The 23934-nt window shown below is 48.2% G+C and overlaps 1 protein-coding gene across 7 annotated transcripts in view; it reads right to left on the reverse strand.

Annotated features, from left to right (window-relative positions):
- The window catches only part of LOC109869089 (inositol 1,4,5-trisphosphate receptor type 3), a 63740-nt gene that overhangs the window by 12496 nt on the left and 27310 nt on the right, over window positions 1-23934 (reverse strand). For 4 of the 7 annotated variants that reach the window (XR_004205183.1, XR_004205182.1, XM_031803609.1 and 1 more), the window contains exons 5-41: window positions 22314-22472; window positions 21980-22078; window positions 21606-21689; window positions 21320-21466; window positions 21103-21198; window positions 20893-20952; window positions 20646-20785; window positions 20461-20560; window positions 20205-20365; window positions 19854-19995; window positions 19540-19701; window positions 19172-19344; window positions 18953-19072; window positions 18622-18810; window positions 11493-11744; window positions 11249-11393; window positions 10965-11106; window positions 10591-10787; window positions 10333-10453; window positions 10171-10225; window positions 9506-9671; window positions 9146-9307; window positions 8086-8160; window positions 7842-7970; window positions 7550-7672; window positions 6696-6896; window positions 6194-6445; window positions 5887-6012; window positions 5396-5521; window positions 5126-5246; window positions 4218-4399; window positions 3039-3187; window positions 2735-2843; window positions 2488-2578; window positions 2166-2341; window positions 1655-1802; window positions 1298-1446 (exon numbers count right to left, since the gene is read on the reverse strand). Coding sequence is in view for 5 of the 7 variants with exons in the window: in XM_031803609.1 (XP_031659469.1) it covers window positions 1298-1446; window positions 1655-1802; window positions 2166-2341; window positions 2488-2578; window positions 2735-2843; window positions 3039-3187; window positions 4218-4399; window positions 5126-5246; window positions 5396-5521; window positions 5887-6012; window positions 6194-6445; window positions 6696-6896; window positions 7550-7672; window positions 7842-7970; window positions 8086-8160; window positions 9146-9307; window positions 9506-9671; window positions 10171-10225; window positions 10333-10453; window positions 10591-10787; window positions 10965-11106; window positions 11249-11393; window positions 11493-11744; window positions 18622-18810; window positions 18953-19072; window positions 19172-19344; window positions 19540-19701; window positions 19854-19995; window positions 20205-20365; window positions 20461-20560; window positions 20646-20785; window positions 20893-20952; window positions 21103-21198; window positions 21320-21466; window positions 21606-21689; window positions 21980-22078; window positions 22314-22472 (5229 nt within the window). In the remaining 2 variants the exon portion in view is untranslated. The remainder of the gene's footprint in view (window positions 1-1297; window positions 1447-1654; window positions 1803-2165; window positions 2342-2487; window positions 2579-2734; window positions 2844-3038; window positions 3188-4217; window positions 4400-5125; window positions 5247-5395; window positions 5522-5886; window positions 6013-6193; window positions 6446-6695; window positions 6897-7549; window positions 7673-7841; window positions 7971-8085; window positions 8161-9145; window positions 9308-9505; window positions 9672-10170; window positions 10226-10332; window positions 10454-10590; window positions 10788-10964; window positions 11107-11248; window positions 11394-11492; window positions 11745-18621; window positions 18811-18952; window positions 19073-19171; window positions 19345-19539; window positions 19702-19853; window positions 19996-20204; window positions 20366-20460; window positions 20561-20645; window positions 20786-20892; window positions 20953-21102; window positions 21199-21319; window positions 21467-21605; window positions 21690-21979; window positions 22079-22313; window positions 22473-23934) is intronic. The other 3 variants (XM_031803612.1, XM_031803611.1, XM_031803610.1) reach the window with 2 other exon arrangements.

Genomic DNA, 23934 nt, shown 5'->3' on the forward strand with positions numbered 1-23934 from the left:
AGTTGAAGCAGCACCACCGGTAGCAGCAGTAGTATTAACAGTAACAGTAGTAGAAGCAGTAGTAGTAGTAGTAGCAGTAACAGTAGTCATAGCAGTAGTAGTGGTGGTAGTAGCCGTAGTAGTAGAAGTAACAGCAACAGCAGCAGCACTAGTAGCAGCAGTAACAGTCGTAGTATCAGAAGCAGTAGTCATAGTAGTAGCAGCACCAGTAACAGTAGTCATAGCAGTAGTAGTAGTAGTAACAGTAGTGGTAGTAGTAGTAACAGTGGTAGTAGCAGTAGTAGTAGTAGTAACAGTAGTGGTAGTAGTAGTAACAGTGGTAGTAGCAGTAGTGGTAGTAGTAACAGTAGCAGAAGTAGTAATGGTAGTAGTGGTAGTAACAGTAGTAGTAGTGGTAGTAGCAGCAGCAGTAGTAATAGCAGTCTTAGTAGTAATGGTAGTAGTAGTAACAGAAGTAGTAGTAATAGTAGTAGTAGTAACAGTAGTAGTAACAGCAGTAGTAGCAGTAACAATGGTAGTAGTAGTAATGGTAGTAGCAGTAACAGTAGTAGTAGTAGTAATGGTAGTAGTAGTAGTAACAGTAGTGGTAGTAGCAGTAGTGGTAGTAGTAACAGTAGCAGAATTAGTATTTGTAACAGCAGCAGTAGTGGTAGTAGCAATGGTAGTAGTAGTAGTAGCAGTAACAGTAGTAGCAGTAACAGTAGTAGTAACAGTAGTAGTAGTAACAGTAGTAGTAGTAACAGTAGTAGTAGTAACAGTAGTAGCAGTAACAATAGTAGTAGTAACAGCAGTAGTAGTAACAATAGTAGTAGTAACAGCAGTAGTAGTAACAGTAGTAGTAACAGTAGTAGTAGTAACAGTAGTAGTAGTAACAGTAGTAGTAGTAACAGTAGTAGTAGTAACAGTAGTAGCAGTAACAATAGTAGCAGTAACAATAGTAGTAGTAATGGTAGTAGCAGTGGTAATAATGGTAGTAGTGGTAGTAGCAGTAACAGTAGTAGTAACAGTGGTAGTAGTAGTGGTAGCTGTAGTAGTAACAGTGGTAGTAGTAGTGGTAGAAGTAGTAGTAATGGTAGTAGCAGTAACAGTAGTAGTAGTAGTAACAGTAGTAGCAGTAACAGTAGTAGTAGTAGTAGTAGTAGTAGTAGTAGTGGTAGCTGTAGTAGTAATGGTAGTATCAGTAACAGTAGTAGTAGTAGTGGTAGCTGTAGGAGTAATGGTAGTAGCAGTAACAGTAGTAGTAGTAGTAGTAGCTGTTTCAGCTGAATCAGTTGTGCTTGTTCTGCCTCTCGCCCACCTGTAGGTCCTGGTTGTGATTCTCACAGAGCAGCTGGAGGAAGCGTAGGATGGGTTTCATGATGATAACTGCAGGGCCCATCTCTGTCTCTTGCTGATCAGACTCAGAGGCCGGGACAACAGAGCCAGGTAGAACCGACCCATCAGAGCCTGGCAGGAGACATACCAGGGAGGGAACCATGAACAAAGTGAAATGTAATATAATATATATAAGTGAAATACAATATACCCGTACCATATAGACTTACGTACAATACGTAGTCATTGACACACAATCATAGTTTTTTCTGTTATTTCATAACCACGACAGTCGAAACCTGCATTTGACTATCTGAGATCAGAGTAGTGTCCCTCTCACCAGTCTGAAGGTCTTTGTTAGTCATCTCTCCCACGCTGACTGATACGTTGGCCTTGATGTCCATCTGAGCGTTTATCATCCGGTCGTGGAGGACCTTGAAGAATTTCTCTGACTTGTTGTCCCCCATCATCAGCTTGTAGAAGGAGTTCTAGGAGATCAAAAATTATCAGTGTGTTGCCCTCCTCCAGTAGTCCTAAGGCCATCTGGGTGCTCTCCTGTGTTATAGCCTACCTGTATCTCTGTGTTACCCCCCTCCAGTAGTCCTAAGGCCATCTGGGTGCTCTCCTGTGTTATAGCCTACCTGTATTTCTGTGTTGCCCCCATCCAGTAGTCCTAAGGCCATCTGGGTGCTCTCCTGTGTTATAGCCTACCTGTATCTCTGTGTTGCCCCCCTCCATCAGACATATGGCCATCTGGATGCTCTCCTGTGTTATAGCCTACCTGTATCTCTGTGTTGCCCCCCTCCATCAGACATATGGCCATCTGGGTGCTCTCCTGTGTTATAGCCTACCTGTATCTCTGTGTTGCCCCCCTCCATCAGACATATGGCCATCTGGATGCTCTCCTGGAAAATCTTGTTGTTCTTGGTACTCATTATGAGGTCGGTGAAGAGTTTAGTCCCACCCTCCCTGTCCAGATGACACTGAATAGCAGCTACAGCCACCCAGTCCCTTTCCTGCTCAGCACCTAGACATACACATTAACTCATTAACACACACTGTAAACAGGAACACAGTATAAATAGGAACACAATCAGTATAGACATGCACATTAACACACTGTAAATAGGAACAGTCAGTAATAATCTTGTTCTAAGCTGAATATAAACAAACCTGTTGCTCCAAGTTCAACCAGCTCTGCCTTGTTGTTCTTCTTGTTGGTGAACAGGTAGTTCTGTAGCAGCACCTTCCTCAGTGCAATCCCCTTATTGATGAGAAATTCAGTCACAAAAAAACATGGTTAGATTCTTACCCAAATAGTACCTCAATTACACACCTTCATAAAACCTTTCTTAAATGGACTCAGATATTCTACTGGTCAATCTACCAGACCTACACTGACTGGTCATTGAGTCTTCACCTTCTCGTCAAAGTCCAGTGTACGTATGAGCATCTCCTGCAGAATCCTCAGAACCTTGATACAGAGCTTCTCGTCGGAGTTCATCAGGGCTTTAGTGTGCTGAATCAGTCTGGGCCACAGGTACACAGTGACAATGTTAGACCTCTGCCAACTCTTACAAAGACTTGCTCCACTCTATTGAACTAAAACTATTCATTGGAATGCCCTTTAACTTAGCATTTGGAAAAATGTGTATCTGTAAATTCCACTGTGCTGGTAAATAAATACACCCTCCCCACCTCAGAAGGGCAGACCCTTGGCTTACTTTGAGATGAAGCCTCCTGATTCGCAGCGTTGCCGTGCATCCGTTCCTTCCAGGAAGAGGAGTTCAGGTTGCTGCAGGACATCCACCAGAACAGACAGCTCTGCGTTCAACAGCGGCTTCAGACGCTGCTCCAGAGTCCCGATGATATCCTGAACATGAATCAAATCTAGCTTTAATTTTTATTATTAAAATATCAACACACAATACGATAAAATATGGAGATAACATCAGTGTAGAGGAACAATGTTCACATCACAGGCAAACAGAGGGAAGGGACAGGGTTATAACCCCGCTGGGTCAAACACCAAACCCTCAAGAACAGTGAAGAGACAGAGAGAAGGGACAGGGTTATAACCCCGCTGGGTCAAACACCAAACCCTCAAGAACAGTGAAGAGACAGAGAGAAGGGACAGGGTTATAACCCCGCTGGGTCAAACACCAAACCCTCAAGAACAGTGAAGAGTCAGAGAGAAGGGACAGGGTTATAACCCCGCTGGGTCAAACACCAAACCCTCAAGAACAGTGAACAAACAGAGAGAAGGGACAGGGTTATAACCCCGCTGGGTCAAACACCAAACCCTCAAGAACAGTGAAGAGACAGAGAGAAGGGACAGGGTTATAACCCCGCTGGGTCAAACACCAAACCCTCAAGAACAGTGAAGGGACAGAGAGAAGGGACAGGGTTATAACCCCGCTGGGTCAAACACCAAACCCTCAAGAACAGTGAACAAACAGAGAGAAGGGACAGGGTTATAACCCCGCTGGGTCAAACACCAAACCCTCAAGAACAGTGAAGAGACAGAGAGAAGGGACAGGGTTATAACCCCGCTGGGTCAAACACCAAACCCTCAAGAACAGTGAACAAACAGAGAGAAGGGACAGGGTTATAACCCCGCTGGGTCAAACACCAAACCCTCAAGAACAGTGAAGAGACAGAGAGAAGGGACAGGGTTATAACCCCGCTGGGTCAAACACCAAACCCTCAAGAACAGTGAAGAGACAGAGAGAAGGGACAGGGTTATAACCCCGCTGGGTCAAACACCAAACCCTCAAGAACAGTGAAGAGACAGAGAGACGGAGGCCAAGGAATTTTCCCACTGCTCTTTCTGTTGTGGCTATGGCTGAATAAAGTGATGGACACAGGAGGGGAATGGGAGCAGGGTGGATTATGGGTCCAACCTGCAGCTTCTCAATGATGTTCTTGTAGTCCCAGGGGTTGTTGGGGGCGGAGGGGCGGCTGGAGCGGGTGGAGCTCTTGTAGTTGGGGTTGGAGCGGGACAGAGAGTTGAGGGAACTGCTGCTCAGCATGGTGGTGATCTGAGACTCCAGGTCCAGAGGCAGGGATATGGAACGGTTCTTCGCTGCACACATAAGATTGGAGAAAGTCATCATTAAGATCAAAAGGTACTCCCATTCAAACAATCTTAAGTTATATTTACAAACCTTTATTTAAACTAGGCAAGTCAGTTAAGAACAAATTCTTATTTGCAATGACAGCCTAGGAACAGTAGGTTAACTGCCTGTTCAGGGACAGAACGACAGATTTTTACCTTGTCAGCTCGGGGATTTGATCTTGCAACCTTTCGATTACTAGTCCAACGCTCTAACCACTAGGCTACCTGCCGCCGCTGACTTAATTTGACCTTGTGTGTCTAGGCCCTGTATACCCCTGACTGTAGCCCACCTCTGGGCCCTGTATGCCCCTGACTGTAGCCCACCTCTGGGCCCTGTATGCCCCTGACTGTAGCCCACCTCTGGGCCCTGTATGCCCCTGACTATAGCCCACCTCTGGGCCCTGTATGCCCCTGACTGTAGCCCACCTCAGGGCCCTGTATGGCCCTGACTGTAGCCCACCTCTGGGCCCTGTATACCCCTGACTGTAGCCCACCTCTGGGCCCTGTATGGCCCTGACTGTAGCCCACCTCTGGGCCCTGTATGCCCCTGACTGTTGCCCACCTCTGGGCCCTGTATGGCCCTGACTGTAGCCCACCTCTGAGCCCTGTATGGTCCTGACTGTAGCCCACCTCTGGGCCCTGTATACCCCTGACTGTAGCCCACCTCTGGGCCCTGCAGTAGGTCCGTCTCACCTGTCATAGCCAGGGTACGGATGCAGGTCTCCACCAGGCCTCTGTGTTGCTGCTGCAGCCAGGGACATTCCAGCAGACGCATGCTAGACTGGAGCAGCTGTGTTACTGTGGTGTGGTGGGTCTGGTTAAAGGCACAGAGGATATCAGAGTCACACAATGAGAATTCATTACACTTCCTGACTACACAAACACTGTAAGACAATACACAGGCTCTACAGTAAACTTTATATCATGACAAAGCCTCTGAGTAGGCAGCAGCAGTGTGCTGACCTGTAGAGAGGTGCTGTTTTCAGAGAAGGGGGAGCTGAAGAAGGCATTGATGGTGTCAAACACCACGTTGATGATGTACTTCTCCAGGATTGGGTCAGTCAGACGCTTCTCTCTCTTGTTACACACCTAGAGGGATTAGAGAGGACAGGAACTATAGAAGAAAGGCCGGGGTCACTTTACCCAAAGACCCACGGGTCAGGTCAGGCAGTATGACCCTGTTAGGGCCCTCTGTTTCACGCCATCATACGACATGCCTGCATTTTAACCTTTTTATTTAAAGCTTTTTCATCAAACTGTCCCTTTATCTTTTTTATGTCAGATGGTCCAGCTCCATCCTCAGACAATCGCTTTCATGTTTGATGTAATTCTCATTTCTGGAAAAGGCTTAAAATATAGGATACAATCTTGCCGTGTCATGTGATTGCGAAAAACACAGAGAGGATGAGACTTGTGGGTGAGAGTGGTCCCATTGATTGGGGAGTGAGACTTACCCTGGCCATGTCCACGATGAAGTCCTCAAACAGTTTCCAGATGTGGTTGCTGGTGTAAATCTCCTTCATCTCTACCTCTGTGTCTACGTAGCAGTGATTCACAAAGTTCACATAGGCAACCTTCACCTGAGGAACACACACACACACACACACAGCTGGGTCAGCCGTCTTTACATTTTGTAATGATTATGTTACCTTTGCAGGTGTATGTCCGCAGATCATTACATGCTGCTGTGTTTTTTTTCTAAATGAGGATAATAGAGGCTACTAACTAATTAATTATATGCCTGTTCCATTTGAGACATACCTCTGTGATACAGTCCTCGTGTGTGACCACTCTCATCACGTCCTCTAGGGGCAGCAGCGAGGTACATTTGATCTCTGTGTAAACGTTCTTGCCCTCAGCGCAGGCAGATAGTAGCTCCACCAGAGAGATGTGGTAGCGCAGGGGGCTGTGCTCCTGAACCCCCTCCCTGGACTCTGCCATCAGCTCCAGCATGGTGGAAAATGACGCCTTGTCATTATAAAACACCACCACATCCTCACCGGCGTTGGTTAACTAGAGGGGAGACAACCACACCGTGTGAGATGAACAGTTACGTCATTATCGATGTGAGTCATGTGGCTGGATGTGGTTCGGTTCATCTGTTATTTTAGTAGCGTTTCACACACAAACTTTGGATTGTAAAACAGACGAGACAAGATAAACATGGAAAAAAACTTCAGCATTATTTACAACTTTTAGAGGTTGATTCCATACCAATTAAAAAGTCAGGGTTAACAATGCATTGTGGGGGAAGGTTCCTTACCTCAGTCATAATCATGTCCTGACACTTCTTCACATACTTCCCCTCGGCCTTGATGATGGTGTGCAGGAAGTTGAGGTACTGGACGTGGCGTCCGTGAGTGGCCAGGCAGTGGACGAAGTGCTGCAGCACGTTCTCACTGATCTCTGTACACAGTTGGTAGTTATTACTGAAGATGTGCTGAACCGTCTCAGCCTCCATGAGCTGGGGGGGGGGGGGGTAGAGAGAAAGAGAAACAGGTGAAGGGAGAGAGCGAGAGAAGGAGCGAGTGGAAGGGAGAGGGAGAAAGGGGAGAGAGAAAGAGAGAGCGAGTGAGAGAGGGGAAGGAAGGAAGGAAGGAAGGAAGGAAGGAAGGAAGGAAGGAAGGAAGGAAGGAAGGAAGGAAGGAAGGAAGGAAGGAAGGAAGGGAGGAAGGAAGGAAGGAAGGAAGGAAGGAAGGAAGGAAGGAAGGAAGGAAGGAAGGAAGGAAGGAAGGAACAGAGAGAAAGAGAGAGGGGAAGGGACAGAGAGAAAGGAAAGGGACAGAGAGAAAGTGGGGAAAGGGAGAGGGAATGGGGAGAGGGGGAATGGGGAGAGACATGGGGAAGGGAGAGAGGGAGCAAGAGGATGAGAAGGAAGGGGAAGAGAGGGAGAGAAGGGGGAGAAGGGAGAGAGAGGGAGAGAGAGGAAGGGAGAGAGAGGGGAAGAGGAAGGGAGAGAGAGGGGAAGGGAGAGCGAGAGAGAGAGAGAGAGAGAGAGAGAGAGAGAGAGAGGGGAAGGGAGAAAGGGAGAGAGGGAAAGGAGATGGTTCATTATTACGTCTGATGAGAATAGGATGCATTGAAGTGGAAAACAACATGGTGTGTGAATTCACTCACTCCTGGGTTCAGGAAGAGGCTGAGGTTCTTATGAAGCAGCACCTGGTTCTCCAGGTTCCCCATGCAGAACTTCTGCAGGAACAGGTGAGTGCACCTGATGATCCCTTGCATCTTGGTGTCATGCTGAGAACCAGGAAAGTGTGTGTGAGTGAGAGAGAGAGAGAGAGAGAGAGAGAGAGGTCATGTTATTTAGGGTGGCTTTAAATAACAACACCGGGATGTTTTAGTAGATATGTTAGTATTGGACTATGTGTTTTGTTGTCAGTGTGGGGGTAAGGCACCGTTCACGTACATCCCTCACCTGATCATATGACACCTGCAGCAGGTCCAGCATCACTTTGTGGGCTCCCATGTTCTTCAGGAGCCTCTGCTGCTTCTTCCACACCCCCGTGCTGCACATCTTATTCAGACGCTCCATGATCTGGAGGAAACAGAATGTCTTCAGAAATACAGCTCAACACTACTCCGCGGGGACTATGGGACATGCTAACCTGGGTGAAGGAAAACGTGACAGCTCCAATGGAAAAGATACACACCTCTCTGACTTTCTGGTAGTTCTCATTGCTCTTATCCAACTGCTCTTTCTTCAGGGTCACATCCTCTAAGTCCATCTAAAAGGAAATCAGAAGTGCTGTTAGCACGGTGTAGCACGGTGTTAGTTCATACACTAAGTGCTGTTAGCACGGTGTTAGTTTCTACACTAAGTGCTGTTAGCACGGTGTTAGTTCCTACACTAAGTGCTGTTAGCACGGTGTTCGTTTCTACACTAAGTGCTGTTAGCACGGTGTTAGTTCCTACACTAAGTGATGTTAGCACGGTGTTAGTTCCTACACTAAGTGATGTTAGCACGGTTTTAGTTCCTACACTAAGTGCTATTAGCACGGTGTTAGTTCCTACACTAAGTACTGTTAGCACAGTGTTAGCACGGTGTTAGCACGGTGTTAGCACAGTGTTAGTTTCTACACTAAGTGCTGTTAGCACGGTGTTAGTTTCTACACTAAGTGCTGTTAGCACGGTGTTAGCACGGTGTTAGCACGGTGTTAGTTTCTACACTAAGTGATGTTAGCACGGTGTTAGTTTCTACACTAAGTGCTGTTAGCACGGTGTTAGTTCCTACACTAAGTGCTGTTAGCACGGTGTTAGTTCCTACACTAAGTGCTGTTAGCATGGTGTTAGCAAGGTGTTAGGTCCAACACTAAGTGCTGTTAGCACGGTGTTAGTTTCTACACTAAGTGCTGTTAGCACGGTGTTAGTTCCTACACTAAGTGCTGTTAGCACGGTGTTAGTTTCTACACTAAGTGCTGTTAGCACGGTGTTAGTTCCTACACTAAGTGCTGTTAGCACAGTGTTAGTTTCTACACTAAGTGCTGTTAGCACGGTGTTAGTTTCTACACTAAGTGCTGTTAGCACGGTGTTAGTTTCTACACTAAGTGCTGTTAGCACGGTGTTAGTTCCTACACTAAGTGCTGTTAGGATGGTGTTAGTTCCTACACTAAGTGCTGTTAACACGGTGTTAGTTTCTACACTAAGTGCTGTTAGCATGGTGTTAGTTCCTACACTGGTAATAATAGAGTTTCTTCAATCTAAAGCCCTCACCTCTACATTTTCATTTTTGTCCTTCTTCCCCTCCCCTCCACCAGAGCCGCTCTTCTTGTCCACCCAGAGCTCAGACTTCTCCACCATGGTGCGGAGAAGGTCAAGGTCACTCTTTATCAGCTTGTAGTTATCAACATCCTGCCCCGAGATCAACAACTGGACCTGAGGACAACATGGAGAGAATTTCAGAGAGACCGGGAAACAAAGATAGCAAGAATATATAGATACTGTATAAGAACGAGATGGCAATAGAGTACTTGACGATCCTGTACCAAGTTTATATTGGAGTGCAGGTCATTATTGTTTGTTTATTATTTGTTTGCCTTCAGTGATTTCATCATTTTGAATTGATCTCCTTACCTGTTTAAAGGTGTGCAGCACCTCCTGTCTCTGGCTGAAGTGCTTGAAGAGCAGCTGGAGGGCCCCAGACACCAGTGGAGGGTAATCATGCATGGTGAGGTGGATCAACACCCTCAAGAACATTCGACCTCCCTCATCATCCACCTCTAGTATGCTGTTCCCCTTCCTGACAGGAGGACACAGTCAAGGGTTAGCATGCTGTTACCCTTCCTGACAAGAGGACACAGTCACGGGTTAGCATGCTGTTCCCCTTCCTGACAGGAAGACATAGTCACGGGTTAGCATGCTGTTACCCTTCCTGACAGGAGGACACAGTCAAGGGTTAGCATGCTGTTACCCTTCCTGACAGGAAGACATAGTCACGGGTTAGCATGCTGTTCCCCTTCCTGACAGGAAGACATAGTCACGGGTTAGCATGCTGTTACCCTTCCTGACAGGAGGACACAGTCATGGGTTAGTATGTGCTCCTCTGTATCTCAGTTGGTAGCGCATGGCTCTTGCAATACCAAGATTGTGGTTTCAATTCCCGGGACTGCCCATATGTAAAATGTATGCACGCATGAATGTAAGTCGCTTTGAATAAAGGCATCTGCTAAATTACTTATTATTATTATTATTATAACAACAACACATGTTCTGGAGAAGGAATTATGTAGTGAACCTACCCCACACCAAACATGGCCTCTGCCTGATCTCCTATGTGCTGCAGGTTGATGGTGGCTGTTTAAAGACAGAGTTAAGGATGTGATTTATGGAGGTGGAGAGAAGCTGTTCAAAGAAGAATAATGTAGACAGGAATGGGTCCCTTAAAATAGCCACTGCACTACCTGCTTGCTCCATTGATGTTGTAGCATCGGCATCTGCCATGGGATAAACATCAACAAACTCCTTCTTGAAGACAGACAGCAGGAAGGAGAGCCGGTAATCCAGGCGGACATTCAGGATAAACTGAAGATCAACAAGAGAAAGAAAGAACAGTGCTTCGCATTAAAAGGGATACATGAAGGGCTATGACTTGTTTTCCATTACAAGCATAAACACAACCCTATGAGAAGATGTCGTAGCTTCCAGTAGGTTTATCCAACCTGCAGGATTTCCAGTATTTTCAACTTGGTGTCCATGACGGTGATGTCCTGTTTGCCGATGCTGTCCTTGCTGCGGTTCGGTCCTTCTATAATGGAAACACTCCTCCCTGGACCTCCAAACATGGACTGTTTCCTGGTCAGTACCATGGTGGACATCATCTGACCCACGCCATGGATGGAACGCTTCATGTTCTTTCCTAAAACACAGAATGGGAGATGTAAAGAACCCTGAAACCACTTCATTATTACGGAGATGGTGAAAAGCATTGAGGAAACCCGAATATGATCGTCAGTTTGTTGTTTTTCATAAAATGTGTGGTAATTCTCCCCTAATACTGTTGAATGCAGAGAAGAGGTGTTTCTTATCCTCTTACCACTACCATCGTCCTGTAGCACAGGGTGAAGGGAAGGGTTGGGAATACAGTCAATGATTCCCAGAAGAGTGCGTGTCAACCTCAGCAGCTCAAAGAAACTGTAGAAGCCGAAGTAGATGAGGTGTCTGGCCAGGCTCACCACCTGAGGGGACAGAACATTCTAGCAGTTATCATTCTAAAGTGGTAGCGAGCCAGAGAGTTCTTGTACCATTACCAAATATAGGTGTTTTTGAGGTTTTCACAGTATTGTTAAATGGTAATAGGAATGACGAGGGAATTGACACCTCATAGGTGAGTTTGTTCTTCTCCTCGTCAGCGAAGGGCAAGTCGTCATTGAGGACGTTGTTGAGGTACTCCTCCATGAACACCATGGTGTTGGCAAACTTGTTCTTCTTATTGTCCCGCAAGTCATCCATGTTGGAATCATAACTAAGCAAGGGAAGAGATAAAGAAATACACAGCCTTAGTTAAACCGTACCTCAATGTGCACAATGGAATGTTCTGGGGAAAAAATGCTTGAAGTCTCACTCTTTAATTGTGATGGAGGTTGGGATCTCTGTCCACAGACGTGCAAACTTGACAGGGGTCACCAGCTCCTGAGGGTCTCGGTCGACGTGCGTGTGCAGCATGAGTCTGCAGAAGGAGGCTCTGAGGTCAAAGGGCAGCGTCTCGTCCATCATACACAGGAAGATGAGTTCCACATCCAGCTGCTTAGAGATCTCACCTATGGCCAGGTACTGGCGGTCCAGACATATCCGAGCATACAGCTTCAGCTGGTACCTGCAGGGACAAAGGGGAAGGTTTGAGAATGAAGCATACACAAGACTTCATCAAAGTAGGTCACAGAGTTTAAATACTTCAGATTAGTACAATTTCATGTTCACATGACCTTTAGTAACAGTACATTCCCATATCTAGACCTAAGGGAAGGGGTGCAACTTTCACTTTCACAGTGGACTCCCGCATTATGAGGGGTCCTCAGAGAGGTCAGGTAGGCAAAGCTGGTGTATAGGACCAGCATGTGAGAGATGAACAGCGGCAGCTGCTGTCTGTTACGCTCTTTCAATGAGTTGTGAATGCAAGCAGAGCAGAAACTGGCTACTCTTTAGTTGACTGACCTAGCTGGCAAGGTAACTGCTGTTTGACAGGGGGAGGGGGGAGTATTTATTCCCAGTGCTGCTGAGCTAGTAGTGTAACTGACATGTTACGTTAGCTAATGTTTCAGTCCCTCTCGACTGAAGTGAATGAACTACTAGCAGCTTGCTAGTAGCTACCATAGCCAGTTGAGCTCTAGCTAGCCTCTAATTATCTGTCAGGTAGCAGTATCTAACAGCTCGCGTGTATGGACACGTTTTGTAGCCTTTGTTTTGTCCCATTTCAACAGAAGTCAATTTGATTATGTACCATTAGCTAGAGCTAGCCAAAAGTTGGCTAACGCTAGCTAGCTCATTAACCTTAGGTAATATTTTTGTCTCAATCCACACTAGACCACACTAGGCCAAATGATTGAAAACCGATATTGTATTAGTTTTTTTCAGCGCAATGTGAGTTGTTATTAGTCAGTATAGCAATGTAACTTTATTGATCTGTCAGTGTCCCTAATTAATTCACTACTTTTCACACTGACACGGTATAAACAGCTCTACAGGCTTCACTGTCATGGTGCGCAGTCAATACACAACACTATGCTCATAATGTCCCAGCAGGATCAGATGGTGACAGGTGTCCCAGCAGGATCAGACAACCAGGGAAGACCAGTCTACGGAGCTCAGGTGAATTTAGCTGAATATTATAACAATCAGCGAATGGATACAAAGTTCCATCTCGAGTTGATGGCTACAGTCTGGGATCAGGGTATAATGGTAATTTCAATTATTTAACCATTTTTATTCTTGGATAATATAATGTATAAATGTACACCAAGGTAATTCTTTGTCATGCCTCATCTGTGCAGGATCATATGGTGACAGGGGTCTCATCAGGATCAGGCAGTCAGGGAAGACCAGTCTGTGACGGAGCAGAGGTCATGCAGCTAGGGAAGACCAGTCTGTGACGGAGCAGAGGTCATGCAGCTAGGGAAGACCAGTCTGTGACGGCGCAGAGGTCAGGCAGTCAGGGAAGACCAGTCTGTGACGGAGCAGAGGTCAGCCAGTCAGGGAAGACCAGTCTGTGACGGAGCAGAGGTCAGGCAGCTAGGGAAGACCAGTCTGTGACGGAGCAGAGGTCAGGCAGCTAGGGAAGACCAGTCTGTGACGGCGCTGAGGTGAACTTTTGCAGATACAGTTTATTGAAACTATTTTAAGGCAGTCTGACAAACTTCTAAAGTTGATTTCCAAACTGTATCGAGGGTTGAGAGGCTTTTCGCAATGAGACAAAACAAAAATGTAAGGAAGACCTGGGAGACACTATTGATGATGATGATGAATGGATACAGATGTGTTTGAATGCCCCATCATGTTCATATAATCTCAGACATAAATTACTGCAGTTTAAGACCATCCAGAGAACATACTATATGCCAGTATGAGTGAATATCATGCACTCAGAAATGTCATTCTGCTGGAGGTGTAAAACACAAAGGGGGACATATTTGCATATGTTATGGTCTTGTGAAGGCGTTTGTATTAAACTTTTGTTTCCCCAAACTTTCCCTTGAGTGGGCTGGCTGGGCGTTCTGGCTGAAATGTGATATTGTAACGATGTGCGCTGAGAGTCGGGAAGCAAGTTCAGGGAGGGAGTGATTTTAATAAATAAATGAAGCAAACGCGTAACACAAACAACGCACAGACATGACCCAGGAACAGAAACAATGATGCCTGGGAAAGGAAGGAACCGAAGGGAGTGACATATATAGGGCAGGTAATCAAGGAGCGTAACGATGGTGACGGGTGTTTATCATAATGAGCAGCCTGGAGACCTAGAGGCCGGAGAGGGTGCACACGTGACGGGTGTTTATCATAATGAGCAGCCTGGAGACCTAGAGGCCGGAGAGGGTGCACACGTGACGGGTGTTTATCATAATGAGCAGCCTGGAGACCTAGAGGCCGGAGAGGGTGCACACGTGACGGGTGTTTATCATAATGAGCAGCCTGGAGACCTAGAGGCCGGAGAGGGTGCACACGTGACGGGTGTTTATCATAATGAGCAGCCTGGAGACCTAGAGGCCGGAGAGGGTGCACACGTGACGGGTGTTTATCATAATGAGCAGCCTGGAGACCTAGAGGCCGGAGAGGGTGCACACGTGACGGGTGTTTATCATAATGAGCAGCCTGGAGACCTAGAGGCCGGAGAGGGTGCACACGTGACGGGTGTTTATCATAATGAGCAGCCTGGAGACCTAGAGGCCGGAGAGGGTGCACACGTGACGGGTGTTTATCATAATGAGCAGCCTGGAGACCTAGAGGCCGGAGAGGGTGCACACGTGACGGGTGTTTATCATAATGAGCAGCCTGGAGACCTAGAGGCCGGAGAGGGTGCACACGTGACGGGTGTTTATCATAATGAGCAGCCTGGAGACCTAGAGGCCGGAGAGGGTGCACACGTGACGGGTGTTTATCATAATGAGCAGCCTGGAGACCTAGAGGCCGGAGAGGGTGCACACGTGACGGGTGTTTATCATAATGAGCAGCCTGGAGACCTAGAGGCCGGAGAGGGTGCACACGTGACGGGTGTTTATCATAATGAGCAGCCTGGAGACCTAGAGGCCGGAGAGGGTGCACACGTGACGGGTGTTTATCATAATGAGCAGCCTGGAGACCTAGAGGCCGGAGAGGGTGCACACGTGACGGGTGTTTATCATAATGAGCAGCCTGGAGACCTAGAGGCCGGAGAGGGTGCACACGTGACGGGTGTTTATCATAATGAGCAGCCTGGAGACCTAGAGGCCGGAGAGGGTGCACACGTGACGGGTGTTTATCATAATGAGCAGCCTGGAGACCTAGAGGCCGGAGAGGGTGCACACGTGACGGGTGTTTATCATAATGAGCAGCCTGGAGACCTAGAGGCCGGAGAGGGTGCACACGTGACGGGTGTTTATCATAATGAGCAGCCTGGAGACCTAGAGTCCGGAGAGGGTGCACACGTGACGGGTGTTTATCATAATGAGCAGCCTGGAGACCTAGAGTCCGGAGAGGGTGCACACGTGACGGGTGTTTATCATAATGAGCAGCCTGGAGCCCTAGAGGTCGGAGAGGGTGCACACGTGACGGGTGTTTATCATAATGAGCAGCCTGGAGACCTAGAGGCCGGAGAGGGTGCACACGTGACGGGTGTTTATCATAATGAGCAGCCTGGAGACCTAGAGGCCGGAGAGGGTGCACACGTGACGGGTGTTTATCATAATGAGCAGCCTGGAGACCTAGAGGCCGGAGAGGGTGCACACGTGACGGGTGTTTATCATAATGAGCAGCCTGGAGACCTAGAGGCCGGAGAGGGTGCACACGTGACGGGTGTTTATCATAATGAGCAGCCTGGAGACCTAGAGGCCGGAGAGGGTGCACACGTGACGGGTGTTTATCATAATGAGCAGCCTGGAGACCTAGAGGCCGGAGAGGGTGCACACGTGACGGGTGTTTATCATAATGAGCAGCCTGGAGACCTAGAGGCCGGAGAGGGTGCACACGTGACGGGTGTTTATCATAATGAGCAGCCTGGAGACCTAGAGGCCGGAGAGGGTGCACACGTGACGGGTGTTTATCATAATGAGCAGCCTGGAGACCTAGAGGCCGGGGAGGGTGCACACGTGACGGGTGTTTATCATAATGAGCAGCCTGGAGACCTAGAGGCCGGGGAGGGTGCACACGTGACGGGTGTTTATCATAATGAGCAGCCTGGAGACCTAGAGGCCGGAGAGGGTGCACACGTGACGGGTGTTTATCATAATGAGCAGCCTGGAGACCTAGAGGCCGGAGAGGGTGCACACGTGACGGGTGTTTATCATAATGAGCAGCCTGGAGACCTAGAGGCCGGAGAGGGTGCACACGTGACGGGTGTTTATCATAATGAGCAGCCTGGAGACCTAGAGGCCGGAGAGGGTGCACACGTGACGGGTGTTTATCATAATGAGCAGCCTGGAGACCTAGAGGCCGGAGAGGGTGCACACGTGACGGGTGTTTATCATAATGAGCAGCCTGGAGACCTAGAGGCCGGAGAGGGTGCACACGTGACGGGTGTTTATCATAATGAGCAGCCTGGAGACCTAGAGGCCGGAGAGGGTGCACACGTGACGGGTGTTTATCATAATGAGCAGCCTGGAGACCTAGAGGCCGGAGAGGGTGCACACGTGACGGGTGTTTATCATAATGAGCAGCCTGGAGACCTAGAGGCCGGAGAGGGTGCACACGTGACGGGTGTTTATCATAATGAGCAGCCTGGAGACCTAGAGGCCGGAGAGGGTGCACACGTGACGGGTGTTTATCATAATGAGCAGCCTGGAGACCTAGAGGCCGGAGAGGGTGCACACGTGACGGGTGTTTATCATAATGAGCAGCCTGGAGACCTAGAGGCCGGAGAGGGTGCACACGTGACGGGTGTTTATCATAATGAGCAGCCTGGAGACCTAGAGGCCGGAGAGGGTGCACACGTGACGGGTGTTTATCATAATGAGCAGCCTGGAGACCTAGAGGCCGGAGAGGGTGCACACGTGACGGGTGTTTATCATAATGAGCAGCCTGGAGACCTAGAGGCCGGAGAGGGTGCACACGTGACGGGTGTTTATCATAATGAGCAGCCTGGAGACCTAGAGGCCGGAGAGGGTGCACACGTGACGGGTGTTTATCATAATGAGCAGCCTGGAGACCTAGAGGCCGGAGAGGGTGCACACGTGACGGGTGTTTATCATAATGAGCAGCCTGGAGACCTAGAGGCCGGAGAGGGTGCACACGTGACGGGTGTTTATCATAATGAGCAGCCTGGAGACCTAGAGGCCGGAGAGGGTGCACACGTGACGGGTGTTTATCATAATGAGCAGCCTGGAGACCTAGAGGCCGGAGAGGGTGCACACGTGACGGGTGTTTATCATAATGAGCAGCCTGGAGACCTAGAGTCCGGAGAGGGTGCACACGTGACGGGTGTTTATCATAATGAGCAGCCTGGAGACCTAGAGTCCGGAGAGGGTGCACACGTGACGGGTGTTTATCATAATGAGCAGCCTGGAGCCCTAGAGGTCGGAGAGGGTGCACACGTGACGGGTGTTTATCATAATGAGCAGCCTGGAGACCTAGAGGCCGGAGAGGGTGCACACGTGACGGGTGTTTATCATAATGAGCAGCCTGGAGACCTAGAGGCCGGAGAGGGTGCACACGTGACGGGTGTTTATCATAATGAGCAGCCTGGAGACCTAGAGGCCGGAGAGGGTGCACACGTGACGGGTGTTTATCATAATGAGCAGCCTGGAGACCTAGAGGCCGGAGAGGGTGCACACGTGACGGGTGTTTATCATAATGAGCAGCCTGGAGACCTAGAGGCCGGAGAGGGTGCACACGTGACGGGTGTTTATCATAATGAGCAGCCTGGAGACCTAGAGGCCGGAGAGGGTGCACACGTGACGGGTGTTTATCATAATGAGCAGCCTGGAGACCTAGAGGCCGGAGAGGGTGCACACGTGACGGGTGTTTATCATAATGAGCAGCCTGGAGACCTAGAGGCCGGAGAGGGTGCACACGTGACGGGTGTTTATCATAATGAGCAGCCTGGAGACCTAGAGGCCGGGGAGGGTGCACACGTGACGGGTGTTTATCATAATGAGCAGCCTGGAGACCTAGAGGCCGGGGAGGGTGCACACGTGACGGGTGTTTATCATAATGAGCAGCCTGGAGACCTAGAGGCCGGAGAGGGTGCACACGTGACGGGTGTTTATCATAATGAGCAGCCTGGAGACCTAGAGGCCGGAGAGGGTGCACACGTGACGGGTGTTTATCATAATGAGCAGCCTGGAGACCTAGAGGCCGGAGAGGGTGCACACGTGACGGGTGTTTATCATAATGAGCAGCCTGGAGACCTAGAGGCCGGAGAGGGTGCACACGTGACGGGTGTTTATCATAATGAGCAGCCTGGAGACCTAGAGGCCGGAGAGGGTGCACACGTGACGGGTGTTTATCATAATGAGCAGCCTGGAGACCTAGAGGCCGGAGAGGGTGCACACGTGACGGGTGTTTATCATAATGAGCAGCCTGGAGACCTAGAGGCCGGAGAGGGTGCACACGTGACGGGTGTTTATCATAATGAGCAGCCTGGAGACCTAGAGGCCGGAGAGGGTGCACACGTGACGGACATAGAGGATGTCTTTGTACTTTATTTGTTAGGTTATTGGTTAAAAGGTACAACACAATATTAATTATTGAATTATCATGGATCTAGTTCAGTCTCAGCAATCACTTAAACAATATGTAATAACGATCTCTTACCCAGCTTGATGACTGGGGGCATTTTGCTTACTTCATGTTTTTCTACATAGAGACGGCTAGAAGGGTCATGGGTCATATTATATTGTGTAGAAATGCAGGAAATAAGCTTTAGATGCCCACAAAAATGGGAGACCCCCCCCCCCCCCCAGCCAACTTATCCCCCCCCACTTCTAAAACCAAAGTTGCGCCGACTGATGTTAGATACGTAGTCTCGTTCAGAATAAATAAAAGGTTAAATAAATAAATCCATCTACCTATAGTATCTGAGCACGTTCTCGTCATGGGCGTTCCCCTGTCTGGCCTCCTGGGCTAGCTGTCTGATGCCCTTCTCTTGCTTCTCATTGGTCTTGTCAGTCCAGACCAGCCACACCTCATCATCGTCAGCATACTCCTCCATGCCCATGAATTCAGTGGCATGGGGCATCTCTTTGGGCACTCGCCGTCTGAATGGGCAAACACATTAGATCATGAACACTCAACCCAGAAGAAAACACACACACACACACAGAGAGAGGCCATTGCATGTCAACTGTATTTGCTTTTGTGTGTGTAGGAATATACACAGTAAAGAAGAGCACCACTTACTCAGTCTTGATGAGAATGTCTTGGTTCCTGGGATCCAGCACACACTTACAGATCAACTCCTGAGTTACAGAAATGGCCACGTTATTGGACACACAAAGATCTGACAAGTAGTCCAGAAACCTGAGGGGAAACAGGCCAATGTTTAAGTTACACCACAAAGGTTATGAATTAACATAAATATTATTTGAATATTAGTTTTGGGGGGGTCTCTCTCCTCACCTGGGTTCCCTGTTCTTGCGGACCAGGCTAACGAAGGTCTCCACCTCCTTCTTAGTGATGTGTTTCTCCAGCAGCTTGCGGTTGTTGTGCAGCAGGGCAGTGATGGTGTCCTCAGCCAGGATGTCATAGCCAATCTGAGACTGCATCAACCCAAACTGCTTGGCTATGTGCTCCTGAGGGAAGGGGGGGGCAGAGTGGGGATTTTTTTGTGCTGTCAGCCACTTTGTGTATCATCCAAGTGGCCTGTTGCTCTACATTTAGCTTCAGCATTTAGCAGCTAAGGAGGCCCAGGGATCAATGAGTTTATATTGGGTCAGGAAAAGTAATCTACCCTGTTACAGAATGTCAGTCAATGTGGTGTACAGTACCTGGTTCTTGCGGTAGTCCTGCTGTGAATGTCGCAGCACCCGGTAACAGAGGCGAAACATGTACTGGTAAGGGGAATTCTTCTGGTCTGACAGCTCCTCCAATCGCAGCAATGGGCCTTCTGCCCCTTTATCCTTGAACGGGGCCTTCAGGATCCCAAAGATCTGTGGCGGGACAAAAGAATAAAGAAATATTCAAGGTAACATGTGACAATATGGATATAATTATGACAAGAAAAAGATAAACCTATATGTGATCATATTGATGTTTAGGCAGGAGCCATTACACTAGGCTTGTTTAAAATGGTTCTTCTGACCTGTTTGAGGATGTTTTGTTCCCTCATGAGTTTCTGTCTCTCTCGGTTGACCTTGGTCATCACCACATCTAGCACAACCTGACCGCTGTTGGGCGTGTCCACCACAAAGAACACCAGATCCTCTAGCAGCTTAATGGCAAACCTGCAGTGTCAAGGAAAAGGACACACACACACACAGCTGTTACTGGTCTGGCCAGGGAACTAACCCTATTGACTGCTACAGTGCTAGCTCTTAAAATACTGACCTCAATCAAGTAGAACGGAGAGGAAACAGACCAAAAGCTTTCTTTCATAAAAATGGTTTGATTTCATGGATATATTTTTGTTAAGCCTTTTCTGCAGACACTTTACCTTCTGTCATTGAGGCTGATAAAGCCCTCGTTAAACCTGTCCACTACGGTGCTCAACATGAAACTGGCATCGTTGGCAAAGTCCAGGTCCCGGATCTCCATCACTGGCACTGACACGATGGCAAAGGCCTCCTTATCCTCTTTGGTAGGACAGGTGCCCAGCTGAGAGAGGGACATGGAACAGAAAAACTGTCTGTTGTCTGACAGGAAGTCAGTGTCAAGTGACAGTGAGTTTACAACAAACAGCCTGTACTTACCATGAGTCTAATAGGTCTCTCCTCATCTATATCTATGGGCACGTTGGTACTCTGTATCCACGTGTTGGTGCATAGGTGTCTGAGGCGCACATACGAATTCCTGAGAGGAAGAAAGTTTACAAGAGAGCCAGTGAAACATACTGTAAGTCTTTGCTGTATGGTGCAGAGTCGATGCAGTACACTACCTTGGCACAAAGGAGTCTGTTTTCTGCAGAGTTGTGGGGTCTAGCTCAAACAAAGAGGCAATGTCATTCCCATGTGGCATAGCCGACAGCTTGTACTTGATCCTCTCGCCCAACATCTTCAGTTTTCTTCTACTTTCCTGCTACAGAGGGCAGGGGTCAAGGGTCAGGGTTTAACACAGTAACACTGACTGTCAGCATTACACCGGCATGAGTAACCCTAGACAGTCAAATAATATAGTATGCGTACCGTATCGTCGATCACCGACGTCTGGAATTCAACGCCGTCCCCTTTGTAACCCGGATTTTCCTAAAGCAACGATAACAACAGACCGATGCTCTATGAGGTAAAACGACCCAACATCAATACATCAATTTAAATGAACAACATCACTACAATGAACCACAACGTGGTGACTAAAAGCCGTGGTCCAATAAGCAGTATTTATCAGGGTGTTACCTCAGCTGCCAGGTAACTTCCTGTGGCAAGGTGTTTAAAACGATAGAGAGTGTTCCAGTGTCCGGCCCCTCCTCGACACGGATCATGATGCACCACCTTGTGGGGGGGGGGGGGGGGGGGGGGGGGAAATCACACCATCAAAAACAAACCTCAGGTCATTCCTTAAACCATTTAGCTACGGTACAACAGAGCATATTGTGTGTGTGTGTGTACCAACCTCCACTTCCCACAGGGCATTGGAGCTGGTGGCAGAGGTAGCAGACTGGCGCAGGGTGGTACGGAGGAACACATGCAGCTTGACCTTGTACTCGTCACAGGTCAGGAACTTCTCCTGCTCCGCATGGAACAACCGCACCACATCCCCCTGACAGGACACAGCAGCAAAGTGATGCGTTCATCTCAAGCTGGAGGTTCTAACGCTATTATTCCTGTTAGCCTGTGAGAGTGAAGAAGAAATCGATCACAGTGATAGAAGGACGTCAAGGACGTTACAGGAGACTTACTCCTTTCAAGACCTCATCCTTATGGTCACTGAACATCATGAACAGGTTGATCTTCCAGCTAGTGTTGCTGTTCACCGAGTTCACCTGCAGAGGGACACACACACATACACACCATGGCACACCTGTTGCATCTACAGTAGACTCATCTGGATAACCCAGAGCTAAAATCTCAAAACGAGTAGATCTGTTTCACAATAGATTAACATTACAGCTATTCATCATTGCCGTCAGTAACAACTGTTTTGTCTGTGTGTGTGTGTGTGTGTGTGTGTTCGGTGCGTGGGTGGGTGTGACAGGAAGAAGCCTCACTCTTCCAGAGAGTTTGCCACGGATGAATCAGACGATGTGGTTATGACGACAGAACTCTCCATTACCTCTTTGCATCCAGTGTGGTCGGAGAGCTCATAGTTGCTGGCGTGTAGGGGCTGGCCTGCATTCACTGGGTTCAGGATCACCTTGTCTCCCACCACTACCTGCAGAACAACACATGACCAGACTGGTTGCGGTTATGTACCTTGGATGACTGATAATTCCGACCGATGTCTGTACTCCGTACTCATCACAGTAAAAAAAAACAAGCCAATGCTATAATTGGCAGTATCCTTCTGGATAGTGGTTATGGTACTTTTCTTGGTGAAGCTAACATTTTAGGTTAGTGTGTATTAATGTCATTTGAGTCTGTACTGTAATACGAGTTAGTTGAGTTACATTGTCTCCGTTGGCCCTTAGCTTCCAGAAGGGTTGGATGAACATCCAGGAGCCCTCATTCCCCGTCCCGTCCAGGGTGACCCGCATGGCATTCTTCTCCAGCAGGGCAGGCAGACGCTTATTCACAGTCAGGTATTTATTACTCTTCATATGCAGCAGCTGTCAGCCAGGATACGTAAACACAAAAAGACAGGCACACAGGCCACTGTTAAAACCTCCCAAAAAAAATCACTCACTTTCATATCATGTCTGTGATAATGTGCTGTTATGACAGTAGGTTGACATGGATAGAATGCACCACTATCCTATCAAGAATGGGAATCAGCCAGTCAGGAAGGGAACCACTTAAGAAAGCATGGTTGGAAGACCAAGATGAATAGTACTAAAACCATGTATCGACACACAGGATTCCCACCAGATGTTGTCATTCAGAGACTATGCTGTCTCAGACATTTCAAAAGGAGATAATGAAGGGGAAAGTAGCACACCTGTCCTCGCTGAAGCTTATTATGGTTAAAAAGAGATTAAAAAAGGAGAATTAGAGTTGTAAACTTCCTGGGAATTTTCAATCAATTCCCTGGTTTTCCCAGAAATCCTGGTTGGAGGATTATGTATTTCCTGCTTACTCCCTCCAACTGGGATTCCCGGAAACCAGGGAATTTATTGAACGTTCACTGAATTGTACAACCCTAAGGAGAATAAAGGACTGGGGGAAACCTGAGGAAGGGTGAGGGTGTGTCCAGACCTTAGAAGAACATCAGTAAATCCCCAAAGCTAAATTAGACCTTACTTCCTGGAAGATAAAGTGACTGCAGGTCACAGCAGGTTAGTTGTACTGCATTGTATGCTTGTCATTGTGACCCCAAGGTGTGCTGTGTGTACTCGCTGCACAGCCATTAACAGCCATTAACAGATTACAGCTAGTGATCTCCAGAGAGACAGACTCCCCTTTTGTCTTCAACCCTCCCCTACCCTCCCCCCTCAGTCCGTCAGAAGGACATCTACACTACACAGTTGAATAACACCTATAATGTCTGCCCAGATCAGCGAGGGCTCTTAACATAGACTCTTCACTGTGTGTGCCATTCTGTAAGTGTATTCATCTTCAGATAGCTAGGTGGGACAACCACATATCAGGGTCATTGTAAGTGTATTCATCTTCAGATAGCTAGGTGGGACAACCATATATCAGGGTCATTGTAAGTGTATTCATCTTCAGATAGCTAGGTGGGACAACCACATATCAGGGTCATTGTAAGTGTATTCATCTTCAGATAGCTAGGTGGGACAACCACATATCAGGGTCATTGTAAGATACACAACCCAACCAAGCCACACTGCTTCTTAACACAGCGCGCATCCAACCCGGAAGCCAGCCGCACCGATGTGTCGGAAGAAACACCGTGCACCTGGCGACCTTGGTTAGCGCGCATTAGCCACAGGAGTCGCTAATGCGTGATGAGACAAGGATATCCCTACCAGCCAAGCCCTCCCTAACCCGGACGACGCTAGGCTAATTGTGCGTCGCCCCACGGACCTCCCGGTCACGGCCGCTTACGACAGAGCCTGGGCGCGAACCCAGAGTCTCTGATGGCACAGCTGGCGCTGCAGTACAGCGCCC

Source organism: Oncorhynchus kisutch, linkage group LG24 (genome assembly GCF_002021735.2).
Source record: "Oncorhynchus kisutch isolate 150728-3 linkage group LG24, Okis_V2, whole genome shotgun sequence".
Taxonomy (NCBI): domain Eukaryota; kingdom Metazoa; phylum Chordata; class Actinopteri; order Salmoniformes; family Salmonidae; genus Oncorhynchus; species Oncorhynchus kisutch.